The 21,371-nt window shown below is 45.1% G+C and overlaps 1 protein-coding gene across 3 annotated transcripts in view; it reads right to left on the reverse strand.

Annotated features, from left to right (window-relative positions):
• The window catches only part of EMC2 (ER membrane protein complex subunit 2), a 145,130-nt gene that overhangs the window by 63,263 nt on the left and 60,496 nt on the right, over positions 1–21,371 (reverse strand). For all 3 annotated transcript variants that reach the window (XM_033933214.1, XM_033933216.1, XM_033933215.1), the window contains exon 3: positions 10,090–10,154. In XM_033933214.1, the coding sequence (XP_033789105.1) occupies positions 10,090–10,154 (65 nt within the window). The remainder of the gene's footprint in view (positions 1–10,089; positions 10,155–21,371) is intronic.

Consider the following 21,371-nt stretch of genomic DNA (forward strand, 5'->3'; position numbering starts at 1 on the left):
ATGAGGTTATGGGAATAATAATTGTTATATCATCTGCATATATGTACAATTTCAGGTTTAAATCGGATAACATATTTCCCAGTGAAGCCATGTAGATATTGAAAAGTGAGGGGGAGAGTGGGGAACCCTGTGGCACTCCGCAGGGATTGGACCAAGCTTGAGAGTACATTCCTTCCTGTAGACCTGATATGTATGTTTTTTTAGGAAACCTGTGAACCAATTTAGTACCTGTCCAGAAATGCCGATGGAATCAAGGCACCTAAGCAGAAGATCATGATCAACAAGGTCAAAGGCACTGCTCAGGTTGAACTGCAGTACCAGTGCACTTTTTTCCCAGGAAAACAATGGTCAATCATGGAGGCCAAAATTGTTTCAGTGCTGTAATTTGTTCGGAAGCCAGATTGAGAATCATGTAGAATGTTAAACTTCTCTAAATATTCCGTGAGGTCGATGTTAACCAGACCTTCCATTAGTTTAAGAAAGAATGGTATGTTGGCAATGGGTCTGTAGTTGGCTGTCAAGGAAACTGACTCCTTTGGGTTTTTGATAATAGGAGTCACGAGGATATGACCAAATTCCTCCGGGAATTTACCGATACGCATGCATGATGAAACCCAGTTAAAAAGTTCAGCCTTGAAGGAGATAGGAGCTGTTTTCATAATAGTCGGTGGGTAGTTGTCCAATAGGCAACTGGATTTTACATATTTTGAGTAAAGCTTGAGAAAGTGGCTCCAGTCTGGGTTTTCAAAGTGATTCCAGATCATATCAACAGCTCTACCTTCTTTGTCTAAGGCAGGAAACATGCTAAGTAAATCTATGCTTGAACCTGCAAGAGACGATCTCAATTTGTGGATTTTTGTAGTGAAAAAATCTGCTAAGATCGCCGCAGAGGGTGGGGAGTCTGTATTGGAGCGCTTGTGGAATTCAATATCAAACAAAGAATTGACTATTTTGAAAAGTTTGTGACTATTTAAAGTAGGAGAATTAATTTTTTGGGAGTAATGTTTGCTACGCTTTTCTTTGATCATTATTTTGTATTCTTTAACCTTTAATCGCCAAGTCTATCCTCATCTTTCCTTGATTTGCAACATATTCTTTCCAATTTGCGTAATTCTCGCTTTAAGACCATTAAGTCGGTATCGTACCAGTTGTCTGATAAATGTCTTTTTTTTTTACGTTTTTTCAGAGGGGCTATGACATTTAAGACCTGATCACTAAAGTTTTTCCATCCTAACATGAAGTTAGGGTCAAAAGCTGGGTTGGAGATTAAGCTATAGTGCGTCCCAAATTCTACTGGGTTCAGCTGTCCTCTTGTGCAAATAGTTTTCTCTTTGAAGTTGTTCCTTGGTTTTGTTTTAAGTTGTGTTTTAGTCCAGCATAGTTCAAAGTTGCATAAGAGATGGTCCGACCAGGGAGAATTGGACCAAGTTTCACCTTTGAGACTTATACTGGGGGTCGTTGGGGCATTAGAAAGGAATGTGTTCAGATCTAAGTGGTGACCTTTCTGGTGGGTTTTAGTTGGGGATGGTTTGGAGAACCCTAATGATGTAAGAAAGGAAAGTAAGTCAGCTACGATGGAATTGTCTGCCTGTTCGGGTTTTACATCCCCGGCTATAAAATTGTAGTCACCGGCCACCAAGTTTGCAAGGAGGAATTCATAGAATTCCTCTTTTGCTAGGTGCCATTTGTTGGGGGGAATGTAAAATATTGTGAGGATCAAGTTGTCTTTGCATTCCTCTTTAGATATTTTACAGGTGAGAATTTCCAGGTCAGCAGTTAGTTTGGAGTCTAACACTTGGAACTTTAAATGGTCTCGGAGAATTATTGCTAAACCACCTCCTCTTTTTTTGATTCTTGATAAAGAGATAATTTTGTAGTCTGAAGATAGCATATCACCTATGATGATATCCTGATCAGAGATTAACCATGTTTCAGTTAGAAGTAGAATATCCAGATGGGTTTCTTCCAGCCAGTCTTTGATCAGTTGTGCCTTATTCCTGACTGAACGAATGTTCAGGTAAGCTCCAGATAGCTTGTAATGATCTAAAGGAGCCAACGGCTCCAAGTGTTCTAGGTTTTTTAGGAGTCGTTGACTTTTGTGCATTGGTCTTAAGGTACGGCAGGAAGAATTAACCACAGGGATTGGAAAGGGACCTGTTTCCGTGCAGTCATGAAGGTGGCGAGAGGGGCAAAAAGATTTTTTGGACCTGGTGATTCTGTCCCATGTAAAGTGAGCTTGAATTGATTCAAATGCTAAAGCTCTTGATATCAGACTTCTCGTACCTAGTAAGGCTAAGATCTTTCCTGTGACATCGGCCATGATAGCTCTAAGATTAAGGGGGAAAGTCCAGAGACTAGAAGCTAAAATTAGTGGGTTGGTATGACTGGCAGCAGATTCCTGATTGAGTTTGCTTTATGAGATGGGAAACCGGTTTCAGCAAAATTCACTGTGCTGAAGTTTTAAAGTGGAAAAAACACTGGAGCGCTGAGCCCTTTAAAGGGCTGAAGATAAACAAGCAGGCTCCGGGGAGAAGGGGGCGGGGCTTCCCTCCGAAGATGGAAGTTTGAATTGGAGTCTCGGTGCTGTGAGAGGGACAATTGACTCCCTTCCTTTCAATGTGCTGAAGCTTTAGGGTGGAAAAACATTGGAGCCCCGAGCCCTTTAAAGGGCTGAAGATAAGCAGGCAGGTTCCGGGGAGAAGGGGGCGGAGCTTCCCGCCGAAGATGGATGTTTGAGATGGAGTCTCGGTGCAGTGAGAGGGACGATTGGCTCCCTTCCCTTCACTGTGCTGAAACAAGCGGTGGCCCTCTGAGCCCCTTAATGGAGCTGAGAGAGGGCTGAAGAGAGCCCGAGTCAAAAGTGGATGGGGCTTCCTGCCGAAGAAGCAGGCAGGGAGCAGGAGCCGGTGCAGTGAGGGAGATGATGTGGCCTTCCTTCCCCTTCACTGTGCTGGGTTCTGGAACTTGCGGTGGCCCTCTGAACCCCTTAATGGAGCTGAGAGAGGGCTGAAGAGAGCCTGAATCAAAAGTGGGCGGGGCTTCCTGCCGAAGAAGCAGGCAGGGAGCAGGAGCCAGTGCAGTGAGGGGAGATGATGTGACCTTCCTTCCCCTTCACTGTGCTGGCCTCTGGAACACACAATCTGTTAATAAAGTTGCCTTATGCCTGAGTGGCCTAACATATAGCAGACTAAGCTTCAGTGAAGGAGTATGAGGGACCTGAGTGAAAGAGAACAGAGTAAGTGGGACTGAAGCTAAATATCTTGATTAAGGTCAAGTAGTAGGGAAAAACAAGGGGCGTGGATGTATTAACATTGGGATTGATTGCAGATACTGGATTGGTAATGATCCTATGACAAAATGGTTGCCCGGAGGCAATTGGTACAATGGATAATGCTAGCGAGAATAGTGAACAGACAGAGAGAAAATGTTGTAGACATGCCCAAGGAGAGGGGCTTGCCCCTTGTGCATGTGCCCACCCACAGCACAAGCGCCTGGAGTGGGCAGTGAATAAGAAGGTGAATGCAGGTGACATCACCTTGCTGAAGATATAATGAAAGAAGAAAATGCTATGATGAAATTTTTAAAACTTTTTCTGTGCAGCATCTGCTACAGAGTTAAGCTGCAGGAAATGCAGGCTCATGAATACATATTATAATTCCATAGCGGTGCGTCATGCTGCAGGACTGTAGTCTCCTAGGTAACCGCTAGACATTTAATCTGTAATATATGATAATATACTGATGTTTTCCCCTTTTCATACACTGAGCTACAATTTTGACACCCTCTAACCATGAAAGCAAATTATATATGAATCAATTTTGGCTAAATTTGGCAGAGGTCATAGTAGTGTAATTCCATCAGCTTCAAAACAACAGACATCTATTGAAAGAAAAAAACACACCACCACCCTTGCTAAAACTTCACAAGATTTCCAATTGCTTGTCAGTAAGTCAGATATTTTACTTTTCATGATCAAATTCATGCTCATCAGCACTGGTACATCAAAAGCTGTGGCAAACCTGAAAGGGAAAATGAAAATGCTCGTAGAATGCCAAAATACAATACCACAGCCAACTTTTATGGAAAGATGAGAAGTTTGGAGAAGATTACAAAATGAAGCAGAAAAAGTAACCAGAGCAACAACAACAACAAAAAAACATTTACTTCTTAATGAAGAACATCCAGTCTGCACAATAACATTATATTCAAGAAATGGGCGTTCATGGGTTCTAAAGAAGGAAACAAATGTATGAATCAGCAGTTCAGGAACAAACAATAAAAATAAATGAAAAATGTGAAACACAAACTTACATGTCAATAAGAGAAGTCAGATTGCCAGCGTTCCAGTCCACAGGTTCTAAGAAGAATAACCAGATTCTAAAGAAGTTGGATGCGAGAAGAGTGCTTCTACGAAATATCTTGAGGTCACCAACACGTTTAGGCTATCTGACCATCCTTTTTGTGCTCACTAGTCAAGATAGATGCGGAGAACTGGTGTCCAAGGCCACAACATCCAAATGGATCTGTAGGACCATATTGTCAGCATATATTGCCTGTAGAAAACAGTCTCCAGTCTAAGTAAAGGCGCATTTGACTAGAAGTGTAGCATCTTCGTGGGCTGAAACTCCAATGGTCTCCCCCAAGGAAATTTGTAGGGCAGCAATCTGGTCTGCTCTACATACATTTTCCAAGTTTTAAAAAGTGGATGTAGTGGCAAGGGAGGATTCCACCTTTGAGTCCTCAGTGTTACGAACCAGCACAGAGATCACACCCTAGATTTCTGGGAATGCTTTTTGTTTGTCCCATATATTCAGAATGATGCACCTATTGCACTAGAAGAAGAGATTAGATTCTTACTTTGCCAATATCTTTTCTAGTAGATAGGCGTGTCATTCTGGAGCCCCGTCCTACTGGGTTTAACTCAAAAACCCCATTGCAAGTCTTACTGGGAACCCAACTACTTATGCATCTTATGCAACCAACTACTTATGCATCTTATGCAACCAACATACCGGAACCTGAACAAATCTTCAATGGAAATCAAGCAGAAAAATTAACATCCATGGAAGTGAGCCTTGATGATGTACACAGGCAGATAGAAAAACTTAAAACTGACAAATCCCCGGGTCCGGACGGAATCCATCCCAGGGTTCTGAAGGAATTAAAGGAGGAGATAGCGGAACTACTGCAGCAAATTTGCAACCTATCCTTGAAAACAGGAATGATCCCGGAGGATTGGAAGATAGCCAATGTCACGCCCATCTTTAAAAAGGGATCAAGAGGTGACCCGGGAAAATACAGACCAGTGAGTTTGACCTCGGTTCCGGGGAAACTGACGGAAGCACTGATTAAAGAACACATCGATGAACATCTGGAAAGAAACGAACTTTTGAAAACAACCCAACATGGTTTCTGCAGGGGGAGATCGTGCCTAACGAACTTATTGCACTTCTTCGAAGGAATTAACAAACGGATGGACAGAGGAGACTCCATAGACATCATATACCTTGATTTCCAAAAAGCCTTTGACAAGGTGCCTCACGAACGTCTACTCCGGAAACTGAAGAACCATGGAGTGGACGGAGACGTACATAGATGGATCAGAAACTGGTTGGCGGGTAGGAAACAGAGGGTAGGGGTGAAGGGCCACTACTCGGACTGGATGGGGGTCACGAGTGGTGTTCCGCAGGGCTCAGTGCTAGGGCCGCTGCTATTTAATATATTCATAAATGATCTAGAAACAGGCACGAAGTGTGAGATAATAAAATTTGCGGACGATACAAAACTATTTAGTGGAGCTGGGACTAAAGAGGAATGCGAAGAATTGCAAAGGGACTTGAACAAATTGGGGGAATGGGCGGCGAGATGGCAGATGAAGTTCAACGTTGAGAAATGTAAAGTATTGCATGTTGGAAACAGAAACCCGAGGTACAACTATACGATGGGAGGGATATTATTGAATGAGAGCAACCAAGAAAGGGACTTGGGGGTAATGGTGGACATGACAATGAAGCCGACGGCACAGTGCGCAACAGCCGCTAAGAAAGCAAATAGAATGCTAGGCATAATCAAGAAGGGTATTACAACAAGGACAAAAGAAGTTATCCTGCCATTGTATCGGGCGATGGTGCGCCCGCATCTGGAATACTGCGTCCAATATTGGTCTCCGTACCTTAGGAAGGATATGGCGTTACTCGAGAGGGTTCAGAGGAGAGCGACACGCTTGATAAAAGGGATGGAAAACCTCTCATACGCTGAGAGATTGGAGAAACTGGGTCTCTTTTCCCTGGAGAAGAGGAGACTTAGAGGGGATATGATAGAGACTTATAAAATCATGAAGGGCATAGAAAGAGTAGAGAAGGACAGATTCTTCAAACTTTCGAAAAATAAAATTACAAGAGGACACTTGGAAAAGTTGAAAGGGGACAGATTTAAAACAAATGCTAGGAAGTTCTTCTTTACCCAACGAGTGGTGGACACCTGGAATGCGCTTCCAGAGGGAGTAATAGGGCAGAGTACAGTACAGGGGTTTAAGAAAGGATTGGACAATTTCCTGCTGGAAAAGGGGATAGAGGGGTATAAATAGAGGATTACTGCACAGGTCCTGGACCTGTTGGGCCGCCGCGTGAGCGGACTGCTGGGCATGATGGACCTCAGGTCTGACCCAGCAGAGGCATTGCTTATGTTCTTATGTTCTTGATCTCATTTTGCTTATGGGCTAAAAAGATAATTTATATCTAGGCAAATTGTTTGACCATACAACTCTTGTGCATCAAAATCATAGTACTACAAATGGCCTTTATAGTTGCTGCCAGAAAGACAACCATCCTAAGTCATTAACTCTCAAGGTGTACTACCATAATGCCAATGACACAATTCTAGATGTACTTCATGCTGCAGATTACAGTCCATAAGACACAACCAGCATTTAAACATGGGTGACTGGGGCTCACACAGAATGGCAGATATGGCTCTGACCATCTTGTTGAGCATACGGGGTTGACCATGTGGGTCTTTATCTGCCATCATTTGTTACCTTGGCCTGGCAGTATCTGGAGTTTGTCAAATCTCCACCGTGCCAACCATATAGGTAGCTAAACATGATGTAGACTTGGCTATAGCCACATATCATCCCCAAGTATTACCAACAGTATTCAACCTACAATTAAGATGTCTTCCCCGCCCCTCTGATATTCACAGCACCCTCACTCGCAGAATGTTTGCTACTAATCACATGACAAGGCGTTTTAAAAGTTATTTTGCTACCTCAGATACTTTTTTATTGTCAAGTTTTATTTTTACCCATACTTTAACCCTGCTGCCTTTCTCTGGTATAAATGCACCTTTATGTGAGACCCTCCTGGTAAATTTACATACCAAGTTACCTCTTACTATCATGCTATGATAATAACTCATTGGTAGTTTGACCCCACATCCCATTCAGCCCCTGCACTACTTAATAAGTCTAGCACTAGGAAAATTCTCCCATATCTAGAAAATATCTTATGACTAACAAGGAGGTCTTAATGAGAATGTCTTGCCTGCATATTCCTCCCAGTGCTCCCCTCCCCTCTCCTCCACTTCTATGGCTCCGGTACACCACCTCCTCATGATACTGACTTTTCCCAAGCTCTCCCTTCACCCTGAACCACTGAACCCCTCCCAATCATCACTCAATTTTTTAATTTAGCACCTCATCCTTCCTTTTGTCTACTACCCTATTCTCAACCCTAAAACTTTAAAACACTTGTATCATTCTATGGTACGGCCACATCTTGAATACTGTGTGCAATTCTTGTTGGTGTATCTCAAAAGAAATGTAGTGTAATTAGAAAGGGTAACATAGAAACATAGAAAAACATAGAAAAAGACGGCAGATAAGGGCCGCGGCCCACCTAGTCTGCCCACCCTAATGACCCTCCCCTATTTAGCTCTGTGCAGGGATCCCACTGACGATCCCATTTCTTCTTAAAATCAGGCACGCTGCTTGCCTCGATCACCTGAAGTGGAAGTCTATTCCAGCGATCAACCACTCTTTCAGTGAAAAAGTATTTCCTGGTGTCACCGTGCAATTTCCCACCCCTGATTTTCCATGGATGTCCTCTTGTCGCCGTCGAACCTTTGAAAAAGAAGATATCTTCTTCTACCTCAATACGGCCCATGAGGAATTTGAACGTCTCGATCATGACTTCCCTCTCTCTGCGTTCCTCGAGTGAGTATAGCCGTAATTTATCCAGCCGTTCCTCGTACGGGAGATCCTTGAGTCCTGAGACCATCCGGGTGGCCATTCGCTGGACTGACTCAAGCCTCAGTACATCCTTGCGGTAATGAGGCCTCCAGAATTGTACGCAGTATTCCAGATGGGGCCTCACCATGGATCTATACAACGGCATAAGGACTTCAGGCTTGCGGCTTGACGAAACTCCTACGTATACATCCTATGATCTGCCTAGCCTTAGATGAAGCCCGCTCCACTTGATTGGCAGTCTTCATGTCTTCACTGATGATTACCCCTAAGTCCCGTTCTGCAACAGTCCTTGCTAGGATCTCGCCATTTAGGGTGTAAGTCTCGCATGGATTTTGACTGCCAAGGTGCATGACTTTGCATTTCTTGGCATTGAAACTCAGTTGCCAGGTCCTAGACCATTGCTCCAATAGGAGTAGGTCGTGTTTCATATTGTCCATTGTGCTCTTGCTTGTTATATTACACAGTTTGGCGTCATCGGCGAATAACGTTATTTTACCGCGAAGCCCCTCAGCCAAGTCCCTTATAAAGATATTGAAAAGGATCGGGCTCAAGACCGAGCCCTGTGGCACTCCGCTGATCACTGCCACCGTTACGGAGGGGGTGCCGTTCACCACCACCCTCTGAAGCCTACCACCAAGCCAGTCCCCAACCCATTTTATCAAAGTGTCACCTAATCCTATAGAACTCATTTTGCACAACAACCTGCAGTGTGGGACACTATCAAATGCTTTGCTGAAGTCCAAGTATACAATGTCCAAGGACTCTCCAACATCGAGCTTCCCCGTCACCCAGTCAAAGAAAATGATCAAGTTGGATTGGCAGGATTTCCCCTTGGTAAATCCATGTTGACGGGGATCCCGTAGATTCTCTACATCCAGGATCTTATCTAATTGGTGTTTGATTAGAGTTTCCATTAGTTTGCTCACTATTGATGTGAGACTCACTGGTCTGTAGTTCTCAGCCTCTGCCCTGCAACCTTTTTTATGGAGTGGAATGACGTTAGCCGTTTTCCAGTTCAACGGGACTCTACCTGTACTATGGGAGAGATTGAAGAGCGCGGATAGTGGTTCCGCCAGGACGTCCCTTAACTCCCTGAGCACCCTGGGGTGTAGGTTGTCTGGCCCCATTGCTTTGTTAACAGAGAAGGGCAACGAAAATGATAAAAGGGATGGGTTGAATTCCCTGTGAAGAAAGGCTAAAGTGGTTGGTGCTGTTCAGTTTGGAGATGAGATGGCTCAGGGGCGATATGATAGAGGTCTATAAAATACTGAGTGGAGTGGAAAGGATTGATGTGAATCACTTGTTTACTCTTTTCCAAAAATATTAGAACTAGGGAGCATGTGATGAAGCTACCAAGTAATAGATTTAAAACAGACCGGCGAAAGTATTTCTTCAAATAACATTTAATTAAAATCTGGAACTGGTGTTGGAGAATGTGGTGAAATCAGTAAGCTTAGCAGTGTTTTAAAAAGGTTTGGAGAATTTCCTAAAAAAGAAACTCATAGTCCATTATTGAAATGGCTTAGGGATATCCACTGCTTATCCTTAGGATAAGCAGCATAAAATCTGTTTTACTTCTTGAGATCTATCTAGGTACTTGGGACTAGGGTTGACCGGTGTTATAAACAGGATGCTGGACTTGATGGACCTTTGATATGTCCCAGTATGGCAATTCTTATGATAACGTGCTATAATCAGATCTATGAAAGTGAAGACTTCAACAATCCATTGTTGGGTTCCTCAAAATAAACTGGGTTGGGGCTCTATGAGCACATATTATTTGTATGATTTTGTTTGTATTCGAAATTAAAAAATATGTGAATATCAGTGCTGTTACTTACCATAGCCAAATCATCCCGATTGCAGTCCAAAGCAGCAATCACCACCTGTTCATATATTATCCAAACTAGACAGAAAAAATATATTAAATGAAGACAGATTAGTTTTAAACTGATATGAAAAACCTAACACTTATTAAAGACGAATGAATTCTGTGTGTAGGATATCTTCCCTCAGCACATAATAACAAACTATTATTAATCTTGACTGGGGTTGCTATTCAGCATATCACCAATAACTGGAAAAATTATACTAATCTTAATTATACATTTTGGTGGAATTCGGTATGCCATATTTTTAAGATGGAAAGAGCAATTGCAATACAGAAAGGGAACTATAATAATTTTATAAAGATCTGGGGACCATTGGAACGATATTGTAAGGAATAAACATCATTTTCCTTGGATGAATATATGTACACATTGGGGGGTGGGAGAGAGTTTTTCTGGAAATTTCACTATATTATGTGTTTATATTATATTTATGATATAATTGATTATAATATTTGAAAGAAGGTGGGTGGGACGGGATATAATTTTGATGTTTGTAGAATTATATGAGAATTGCAAGTGTTATTGTTGTTACTAATGATATATTCCTGTACGCTTGCTGTAAGTTTTCAAAATGAATAAAGAATATAAAAAAAAAAAAAAAAGTGCTGGACATTTGTCTGCAAGAATTTTGCACGCTGAAATTTTGTATGCCTAAATGGTGGAAATCTAAAAGTCCTCTATGCCACCGCTATGCACAGACTTATCTTACTTAGGGGTCCTTTTACTAAGGCGCACTGGCCAATTTAGCGCACAGCTAAATGCTAACGCGTCCATTATATTCTATGGACACATTAGCATTTAGCGCACACTAAATCAGCTAGTGCGCCTTAGTAAAAGGACCTCTTAGTTCTTCTAGATGTCAGAATACCCCCCTCTTCTATTAAATTGCACTAGCTCTTTCTAGCGCAGAGAGCCGTGCTGAATGGCCTATGAGTTCCTATGCGCGTCAGGAGCAGCGCGGGCCATTCAGCGCGGCCCTCTAAGCTACAAACTGCGAGCGCAGTTTCGTAGAAGAGGGCCTAAGAGGACTAAAACAGTCCTAAAAATGACAAAATTTTTAGTTCATTCAATGGTGATGTAAATCAGTGTTTTTCAACCTTTTTTGGGCAAAGTCACACTTGTTTCATGAAAAAAATCACGAGGCACACCACCATTAGAAAATGTTAAAAAATTTAACTCTGTGCCTATATTGACTATATATAAAGTAATTCACTTGAGTGCCACCGCCGCCATCGGGAACAGGCCGGCGCCAAGTTCTCCCTGCTTCTCTTCCCCGCGGGGCCGACCAACTCTCGCCACCCGTCGTCAATTCTAACGTCGGAGAGGACGTTCTAGGCCAGCCAGGCAGCGATTGGCTGGCCCAGAACGTCCTCTCCGACGTTAGAATTGACGCGAGTGGCGAGAGTTGGCCGGCCCCACAGGGAAAAGCAGGGAGAACTTGGCGCCGGCCTGTTCCCGATGGCGGCGGTGGCACTCAAGTGGCTAAAGAGCCGCAGTTTGCCGGCCTAGGGACAACACTGGAGGGTGGCCAGCTGTGCACCCCCTTGGGACGTAAACCCGGGGTGGGGCAGACCGCCCCCCCCACCCTGGTATGCCACTATCTGTACCTCACTCCCTCCCTATGACCAAAAATTCTCCTTTCTTCTATTCCTCGTGTACACAACCATCTCTTTCCCTCCCTTCCTCTCTCCAAAGTCCATGCCTTCTGTGTCCAAACACTCATTCCCTCCCCCACCTCAGCATCTCTTTCCCTCCCTTCCTCTCTCCCAAGTCCATTTCTTCTGTGTCCAAAAATGCATTCCCTCCCCCACCTCAGCATCTCTTTCCCTCCCTTCCTCTCTCCCAAGTCCATGCCTTCTGTGTCCAAAAACCCATTCCCTCCCCCACCTCAGCATCTCTTTCCCTCCCTTCCTCTCTCCCAAGTTCATGCCTTGTGTCCAAAACGCACTCCCTCCCCCCTTTTGTGTTCCGTGTTTGCCTCCCAGCCCATCTTTGCAACTTTCTCAGCAAAACGAAGCTCAAGCCGCGAGGCTTGTCTTCTGCTTCCTGCCTGCCCTGCCGCGCACAAATAGCCGAACGGAAGTATTCTCCGACGTCAGCGCTGACATCAGGGAACGCTTGCGATCGGCTATATGTTAGCTGCAGGGCAGGCAGGAACAGAAGACCAGCCTCGCGGCTCGAGATGTATTGAACTCCGCGGGTCCCCCGTCCAGCTCTCTCTTGTCCATGTGGGGCGGGACCGCCCCTCTCCCTAGACTGTGGCCTAGGACCCTGGGGGAGCCCGGGCCCCCTGTCAGCTCCGGGCCCCTGAATGCAGGACTGGTGGTACTGCCCTGATGGCGGCCCTGACCGTACGGCACACCAGGCAACATCTCGCGGCACACTAGTGTGCCGCGGAACAGCGGTTGAAAAACACTGATGTAAATGATGGGGTATTTGTTTAATTTTTTTTGTTATTATTTTATGTAACCCGCGCAGAACTGTGGATGTAGTGGGATATACATTTTTTAAATAAATAAAAATAAATAAATGTTCAATTGTTCAACTGATTATGAATGTTTTTATTGTAAGCCACCTGGTTTTAGATGGATAATAAATATTTTAAATAAAATAAATAAACCAAAAGCAGATGCTTCTGAAATAAAACAGTTTTAACTGCTTTCCTAAATATTCATTCAATTATCTTATTGAGAGAGGCAATACATTTCATATTGAGCACCAATATTCATCAGGAACAGGGCCCGTGTCTGCTCACTGTTCCAGCTGGATTGCTCTAGGCAGGGCCTAAGAGGGAGGACAAACAAACTTCCTGAAGAACAATCTTCCCTCACAAGCACTACCTGGACCAGGTGACATTTCCATTCTGCCTAAAAACCTCCGAATGTAGTAAGCAGGTACAGACCCTGCTCTTAATGAGTACTAAAGTCAGCACCTGTATCTTATTTTCTGGGAGGGGGGGAGGGGGGAAAATCACTTTTTTCTTCTTTATTCATTAGTGGATTACTCAAATGCCCTTTTTCCAAGGCATCCATAGTTGACATTAAAATAGTGCTGTAAAACTATTTTACAAAATAGTGCTGTAAAACTGATCTCTGGAGCAAAATGACAAAGCCATGCACACCTCTACTTAAACAAGAACATTGGCTTCCAGTATCAGCCAGAATTCCATATAAAGTTTTATTTCTAACTAGCTGATGCCCCGGCGTTGCACGGGTATTTAATTATAGCAATAACACTGTAAATGGATTCAAATAAAGATACTTTATAGTGGTGAATGAAATTATTTTTTTACAGCTTTATAAAAAGTACAATATTAAAATTATAAAGTGAAATATTTGACAAATTGAATACAATACAACTAACACAAAACTTGATTATAAACAACATTTTTAGTTTCACCTCCAGGAGCAAGAACATATAAATTCTTGGGTGAACCCACCCTTGAGCAAGCAACATAGAGTTGTCCATGGGAAAAACAGGGGGATCTTAAATCCACTCCACAGTATGTAATAGTCTGTCCTTGAGATTTGTTGATTGTGATAGAGAATGCAAGTCTCACTGGAATTTGCAATCTCTTAAACTGAAAAGGAAGATCTGTTGGAATAAGTGGTATCCGCGGGATAAATACGGTTTCACACTGTCCCTTTCCGGTTAAGATAGTCGCTTCAATTACATTGGCCAGTAACCTCTTTACACAAAGCCTTGTGCCATTGCAAAGTTTTGGTGAGTCAAGGTTGCTAAGTAAAATAACTGGAGATCCCACAGCTTTTTACATTTTTTCCATTGACTTGAATGGGTGAAATCAGATTTTCTGTTTGTAGCTCTGCCCACGTGTGCAGGTGGGCCGCGAGACCCCCAGAACATATCACCCCAGGTAGTGAGGGATCTGCATACCAAGTTTCGTTCAAATTGGTCAAGCCGTTTTTGCGTGATCGCGGCACATACACACACACATACATACACACATACCTCCGATTTTATATATATAGATATACAATATCCTAAATATGTGCTTTCTAATTTAATCTGAGATTGAGTCGCACTATGCCAAAATAGGTTCAAGGCAACTTACAGAACAAATTCAAGAGAGACGCTTTAGTACATAGTAACATACATAGTAGATGATGGCAGATAAATACCCGAATGTCCATCCAGTCTGCCCAACCTGATTCAACCCAAATTTTTTTTTTTAAATTTAATTTAATTTTTTTTTTAATTTTTCTTCTTAGCTACTTCTGGGCAAGAATCCAAAGCTCCACCCGGTACTGTGCTTGGGTTCCAACTGCCGAAATCTATGTTAAGACTTACTCCAGCCCATCTACACCCTCCCAGCCATTGAAGCCCTCCCCTGCTCATCCTCCACCAAACGGCCATACACAGACACAGACCGTGCAAGTCTGCCCAGTAACTGGCCTAGTTCAATATTTAATATTATTTTCTGATTCTAAATCTTCTGTGTTCATCCCACGCTTCTTTGAACTCAGTCACAGTTTTACTCTCCACCACCTCTCTCTGGGAGCGCATTCCAGGCATCCACTACCCTCTCCGTAAAGTAGAATTTCCTAACATTGCCCCTGAATCTACCACCCCTCAACCTCAAATTATGTCCTCTGGTTTTACCATTTTCCTTTCTCTGGAAAAGATTTTGTTCTACGTTAATACCCTTCAAGTATTTGAACGTCTGAATCATATCTCCCCTGTCTCTCCTTTCCTCTAGGGTATACATATTCAGGGCTTCCAGTCTCTCCTCATACGTCTTCTGGCGCAAGCCTCCTATCATTTTCGTCGCCTTCCTCTGGACCGCCTCAAGTCTTCTTACATCTTTTGCCAGATACGGTCTCCAAAACTGAACACAATACTCCAAGTGGAGCCTCACCAATGACCTGTACAGGGGCATCAACACCTTCTTCCTTCTACTGACCACGCCTCTCTTTATACAGCCCAGCATCCTTCTGGCAGCAGCCACTGCCTTGTCACACTGTTTTTTCGCCTTTAGATCTTCGGACACTATCACCCCAAGGTCCCTCTCCCCGTCCGTGCATATCAGCTTCTCTCCTCCCAGCATATACGGTTCCTTCCTATTATTAATCCCCAAATGCATTACTCTGCATTTCTTTGCATTGAATTTTAGTTGCCAGGCATTAGACCATCAGTGCAAGGATACTATAGTTCAGGGGTGCCCACACTTTTTGGGCTTGCAAGCTACTTTTAAAATGATCTACCAACAATAAAATTAAAAAAAACACAAAGCACACTGTACGCAGAGAAAATGTTAATTATCATTTATATTCTGGGTATTTTTCAAAGAGGAGGCTTGTGGCGGAGAGAGGTAGCCGGGAGGAAGGAGGGCAGAGGAACGAGGGCGGGCAGCGGCGAGAGTAAGCTCCGCCCACCCGCACCGCGTCACCAGCGGAGCCAGAGGCCGGACCACCCCTTAAGAGGAGGGGAGCTGCGGCGCGAAGGCAGCACAAGCCGCGTGGAGGCTTGTGGCGGAGAGAGGTAGCCGGGAGGAAGGAGGGCAGAGGAACAGAAGGTAGCGGCGGCGAGGGCGGGCAGCGGCGAGAGTAAGCTCCGCCCACCCGCACCGCGTCACCAGCGGAGCCAGAGGCCGGACCACCCCTTAAGAGGAGGGGAGCTGCGGCGCGAAGGCAGCACAAGCCGCGTGGAGGCTTGTGGCGGAGAGAGGTAGCCGGGAGGAAGGAGGGCAGAGGAACAGAAGGTAGCGGCGGCGGCGAGGGCGGGCAGCGGCGAGAGTAAGCTCCGCCCACCCGCACCGCGTCACCAGCGGAGCCAGAGGCCGGACCACCCCTTAAGAGGAGGGGAGCCAACGGCGCCCAGCCGTTCGGCGCGCGGCGAAGGCGAGCGGAAAAGGCGCTCGCCTTAGCGAGAGCGCCTTTGCGAAGGGCCTTAAGAAGGGCAGGCCAGGTCACTACATCCAAGGACTCCAAGAAAGGAAGACAGCAAGGTAAGGAAGTAAACACATACACGCACACACACAAGTAAAAGGGAAGCAAACACAGAAAAGAAGGAAGGAGTAGGCCCAGGAAGGACCACACATCAAAGGAACGACAGGCAAGGAAGGCACTGAAGAACAGTAGCAAGGGCAAAAGACAAGGTAGAAGCAGGCTAAGAAGGTAGCGCACACACATACACAGAGACAGCAGTAACAAGCTCAGCAGGACAAAAAAAGGCGGACTCAAGAGAGAACACGAGCTAAAGGAGAAGGCAGCCACAGAGGGTAAGCAAGGGGCAAATAGCACAAGCGCATAAGTAAAAGGAAGCGAAAGACGAAGAAGGTAAGCAAGAGCCAGGCACAGGAGTGAACACACTAGCAAAGAGCAACAGGACTCCTAGAGAGCGGACAACTATGGAAGCGGAAGGAACCCGAAGGATGTGCTTCCCAGTGTACTGCACGGACTGCCACATGTATGACTACCTCCCCTCCGGGCAGCAGTCATATGTGTGCGGACGATGCCAGGAACTGGAGAGCTTGAAGAGTGAAGTCAGCCGACTGAAGATCAGGATCCAAGAGCTGGAGGGACTCTACATCTCCGAAGCCCCCTTCCAGACAGCCGAAGACCCCATGCGAGAGGGGTGCATCGAGGAACAAGTCAGGGAGCTCGAGAGGTTCATCGAGGATGCCTACAGGAGAGTGGAAGAACATGAGCACGGAAATGAGGACGACACACAGAGCAGAGGACAAGAAACATCTGACACCAAGGTAGAGGATACCCACGGAGGAACCTTGCTGGAAGAAACAAAGAACACCAAGGACACAGACCTGCGACCGACACGGAGGCTGAAAGAAGGGAAATCTGCAATCCTGGTGGGAGACTCAATCCTGAGGCACGTTGACAGTCACATAGCAGGAGGGAGAGAGGATCGGCTAGTGACCTGTCTCCCAGGAGCAAGAACAAAGGACATCGTTGACAAGATTGAGAGAATCCTGGAAGGAGCAGAGACGGAAGAGACAGCAGTGATAGTCCACGTCGGGACGAACGATGTCACCAGGAGGGACTACAGCAAGAATGCACTGACTGAACAATTCAAGATCTTAGGAAGGAAACTGAAGATGAGGACCCAGAGGATAGCCTTCTCAGAGATCCTTCCAGTACCGAGGGCTGAAACGAAGAGGCAGACAGAGCTACAATCAATTAACGCATGGATGAGAAAATGGTGTGAGGAAGAGGGATTTCTCTTCGTGAGGAACTGGACAACGTTCTGGGGAAAGAACAAGCTTTTCAAGAATGATGGTCTACACTTGAGCAAGGCGGGAACTAGACAACTAGCAAATAACGTCAGAAGAGCGATAGAGCAAGCTTTAAACTAAGTAGTAGGGGAAAGCCGACAGTCGACCTGGTATCGACGGTTCGGGAAACAGTACCCAGTGAGGGTACCGAGGGGAAAGATTTTGGGGAAGACACAAGTGGCAAGCAACAGACTATGAACAAACAAGGGAGTCAGATGAAACGAGAGGGGGAAAGGATGAACATACTGGAAGGGGAAGTCAAAACGGGACTGGATGATGAGAAAGAACAAGAGGAGGACAGTAGGAACATGCCACAAGGGGAAGGCAATAGGAATCTACCACAAAGAGAGGACAAAAGAGACAATACTCAGGAGTTGGCAGGCCAGGAAGGGGACAGAATGAAGCAGGAAATGCAAGGGAAAATAGAAAGGAAGGGAAAATGCCAGGACTTGAACTGCATGTATACTAATGCAAGGAGCCTAAAGAACAAAATGGGGGAACTAGAAGTCATGGCCAAAAATGAGAGACTAGACGTCATAGGGATCACGGAAACATGGTGGAACGAGGAAAACAAATGGGACATAGTACTGCCAGGATACAAACTCTACCGAAAAGACAGGACTTACCAGAAGGGGGGAGGAATAGCACTATACATAAGGGATACCATTCACTCAACCACTGTGGACACAGCAGAGACAAATGCCCAACTGGAGTCATTGTGGATCAAAGTACCAGGAAGCAACGGATCTGAGATAAAGATGGGATTGTTCTACCGTCCACCTGGGCAAACTGAAGCTGAAGATACAGAAATGGTAGCCGAGCTGAGAAGGGAATGCAAGAACCCAAACACCATAGTTATGGGAGATTTCAACTACCCTGGGATAGACTGGTGTCTTGGAAATTCAAAATGTGCAAAGGAAATGGAGTTCCTGGAAGCAATCCAGGACTGCTTCATGGAACAACTAGTCGAGGCACCAACGAGAGGATCAGCGACTCTGGATCTGATCCTCAATGGGCTGAAAGGCCCCGCGAAGGATGTGGAGATCATAGGACCACTAGGAACCAGTGACCACAACATGATTCAGTTCAAAGTGCAAGTAGGACTACCTATGGGAAAGAGAACCAAGGCAATAACATTTAACTTCAAGAAAGGGAACTATGATGCCATGAGACAAATGGTGAGAAAGAAGCTCAGAAACAGCTCCAAGGAAACTCGGACTGTGGAGCAAGCCTGGTCCCTACTCAAGGACATAGTAAACAAGGCGCAAAACCTATATATACCAAGATTTAGGAAAGGTTCCAAGAAGAATCAGACAAAGGACCCTGCATGGATAACCAGTGAAGTAAAGAAAGTGATAGGAGACAAGAAAAAATCATTTCGGAAGTGGAAAAAGGACAAAACTGAAGGAAACTGGAGAGAGCACAGGAAGCAACAAAAAGAATGTCACCGAGTAGTCAGGAAAGCCAAGAAAGAGTATGAGGAGAGACTAGCCAAGGATGCAAGAAATTTCAAACCATTTTTCCGATATGTGAAAGGGAAACAGCCAGCGAGGGAGGAGGTGGGGCCCCTGGATGAGGGTGACCGGAAGGGAGTGGTGAAAGAGGAAAAAGAGGTGGCTGGTAGGCTAAACAAGTTCTTCTCGTCGGTCTTTACAATAGAGGACACATCCAGTGTGCCAGAACCGGAAAAAAATCTTCAGGGGAGATCAAGAGGGGAAATTATCATGCATGGAGGTAAGCCTCGAAGACGTTCTTAGGCAGGTAGATAGATTAAGAACGGACAAAGCTCCGGGCCCAGACGGGATCCACCCGAGAATACTGAAAGAGCTCAGAGATGAAACAGCAGAGTTACTGCAGCATATTTGCAACCTGTCCTTGAGAACAGGGGTAATCCCGGAGGACTGGAAGATAGCGAATGTAACACCGATCTTCAAAAAAGGATCGAGAGGCAACCCGGGAAACTACAGACCGGTGAGCTTAACCTCCGTTCCGGGGAAGATGGTCGAATCAATGATCAGGGAAGGTATCAATGAGCATATAGAAAAAAATAATCTGATGAGATCGAGCCAGCATGGTTTCTGTAAAGGCCGATCATGCCAGACAAATCTACTGCATTTCTTTGAGGGGATAAGTAAACAATTGGACCAAGGTGACCCAGTAGACATTATATATCTAGATTTCCAAAAAGCCTTTGACAAGGTGCCCCATGAACGCTTACTGAAGAAACTGTGGAGTCACGGGGTGGAAGGGGACGTGTACAGATGGATCAAAAATTGGCTGGCGGACAGGAAACAGAGGGTAGGAGTAAAGGGGCACTACTCTGACTGGATAGGGGTCACAAGTGGTGTTCCGCAAGGGTCAGTGCTGGGACCATTGCTGTTCAATATATTTATTAATGATCTAGAAACGGGGACAAAGTGCGAAGTTATCAAGTTCGCGGATGACACAAAACTCTCCAGCAGGGCCAGAACTGTTGAGGAATGCAAAGAATTGCAAAGCGACCTGAACAAACTGAGTGAGTGGGCAAAAATATGGCAGATGAGCTTCAATGTGGAGAAATGTAAGGTCTTGCACATAGGGAAGGGGAACTCCATGTACAGCTATACGATGGGAGGGAGGGTACTCGGGAAAGGCAGCCAAGAAAAAGATCTGGGGGTATTGGTAGATAACACAATGAAGCCGGCGGCACAATGTGCAGCGGCCTCAAAAAAAGCGAACAGAATGTTGGGCATTATCAAAAAAGGTATCACTGCCAGAACAAAAGAAGTTTTCCTGCCACTGTATCGAGCAATGGTGCGCCCACATCTGGAATACTGCGTCCAATACTGGTCGCCATACCTCAAGAAGGACATGGCAATACTCGAAAGGGTCCAGAGGAGGGCAACGAGGATGATAAAGGGTATGGAGAACCTTTCATATGCCGAACGGTTAGACAGGCTGGGGCTCTTTACCCTGGAGAAGCGGAGACTGAGAGGGGACATGATAGAAACTTATAAAATCATGAAAGGCATAGAGAAGGTGGAGAGGGACAGATTCTTTAGACTGGCAGGGACAACTAAAACAAGAGGTCATTCAGAAAAACTGAGAGGAGACAGATTCATAACGAATGCAAGGAGGTTCTTCTTCACCCAGAGGGTGGTGGACACCTGAAACGCGCTTCCCGGAGAGGTAATAAGACAGAGTACAATTCTGGGGTTCAAAAAGGGACTGGATGACTTCCTGGAAGCGAAGGGGATAACAGGGTACAGATAGAGGTTTACCGTACAGGACATTGAGTGAATAGGGTATGGATATTTTAGGTTAGGTAGGGAACACTTTCAGGTCATGGACCTGGGGGGCCGCCGCGGGAGCGGACTGCCGGGCACGATGGACCCCTGGTCTGACCCGGCAGAGGCAACGCTTATGTTCTTATATGTTCTTATGTCAAGGCAGATGACTTTATGCAATGTGCAGTAACAACTATACAAAAATAGACAAATATACCCCCTCCCTTTTTACTAAACCACAATAGCGGTTTTTAGTGCAGGGAGCTGCGCTGAATGCTATCAACACTCATAGGCTCCCTACGCTAAAAACTGCTATTGTAGTTTAGTAAAAAGGGGGCTATAGTGCAAAATATAAACAGCAGATATAAATTCTCAAAATGGACACATTTTGATCACTAAATTGAAAATAAAATCATTTTTCCTGCCTTTGTTGTCTGGTAATTTCATGAGTTTCTGGTTGCACTTTCTTCTTCTGACTGTGCATCCAATATTTCTTCCCTTCTTTCAGCCTCCTGCATGCTTCCTCTCCTCCAGACCTCATTCCCTCCCCAACTTTTTCTTCCTTTCTCCCCTGCCCTTCCCCCCTTCTTACTTTGTCTCCCTGCCCCCTTTCTTTCTGTATTTCTCTCTCCATGCCCCCTTTCTTTCTTTCTTTGCCTTTCTTTCTCCCTGCTCCCACCCAAGCCACCGCCACCGGGGGAACAGGCCCCTAAGCC

The sequence above is a fragment of the Geotrypetes seraphini genome, chromosome 2 (genome assembly GCF_902459505.1).
Source record: "Geotrypetes seraphini chromosome 2, aGeoSer1.1, whole genome shotgun sequence".
Lineage (NCBI taxonomy): Eukaryota > Metazoa > Chordata > Amphibia > Gymnophiona > Dermophiidae > Geotrypetes > Geotrypetes seraphini.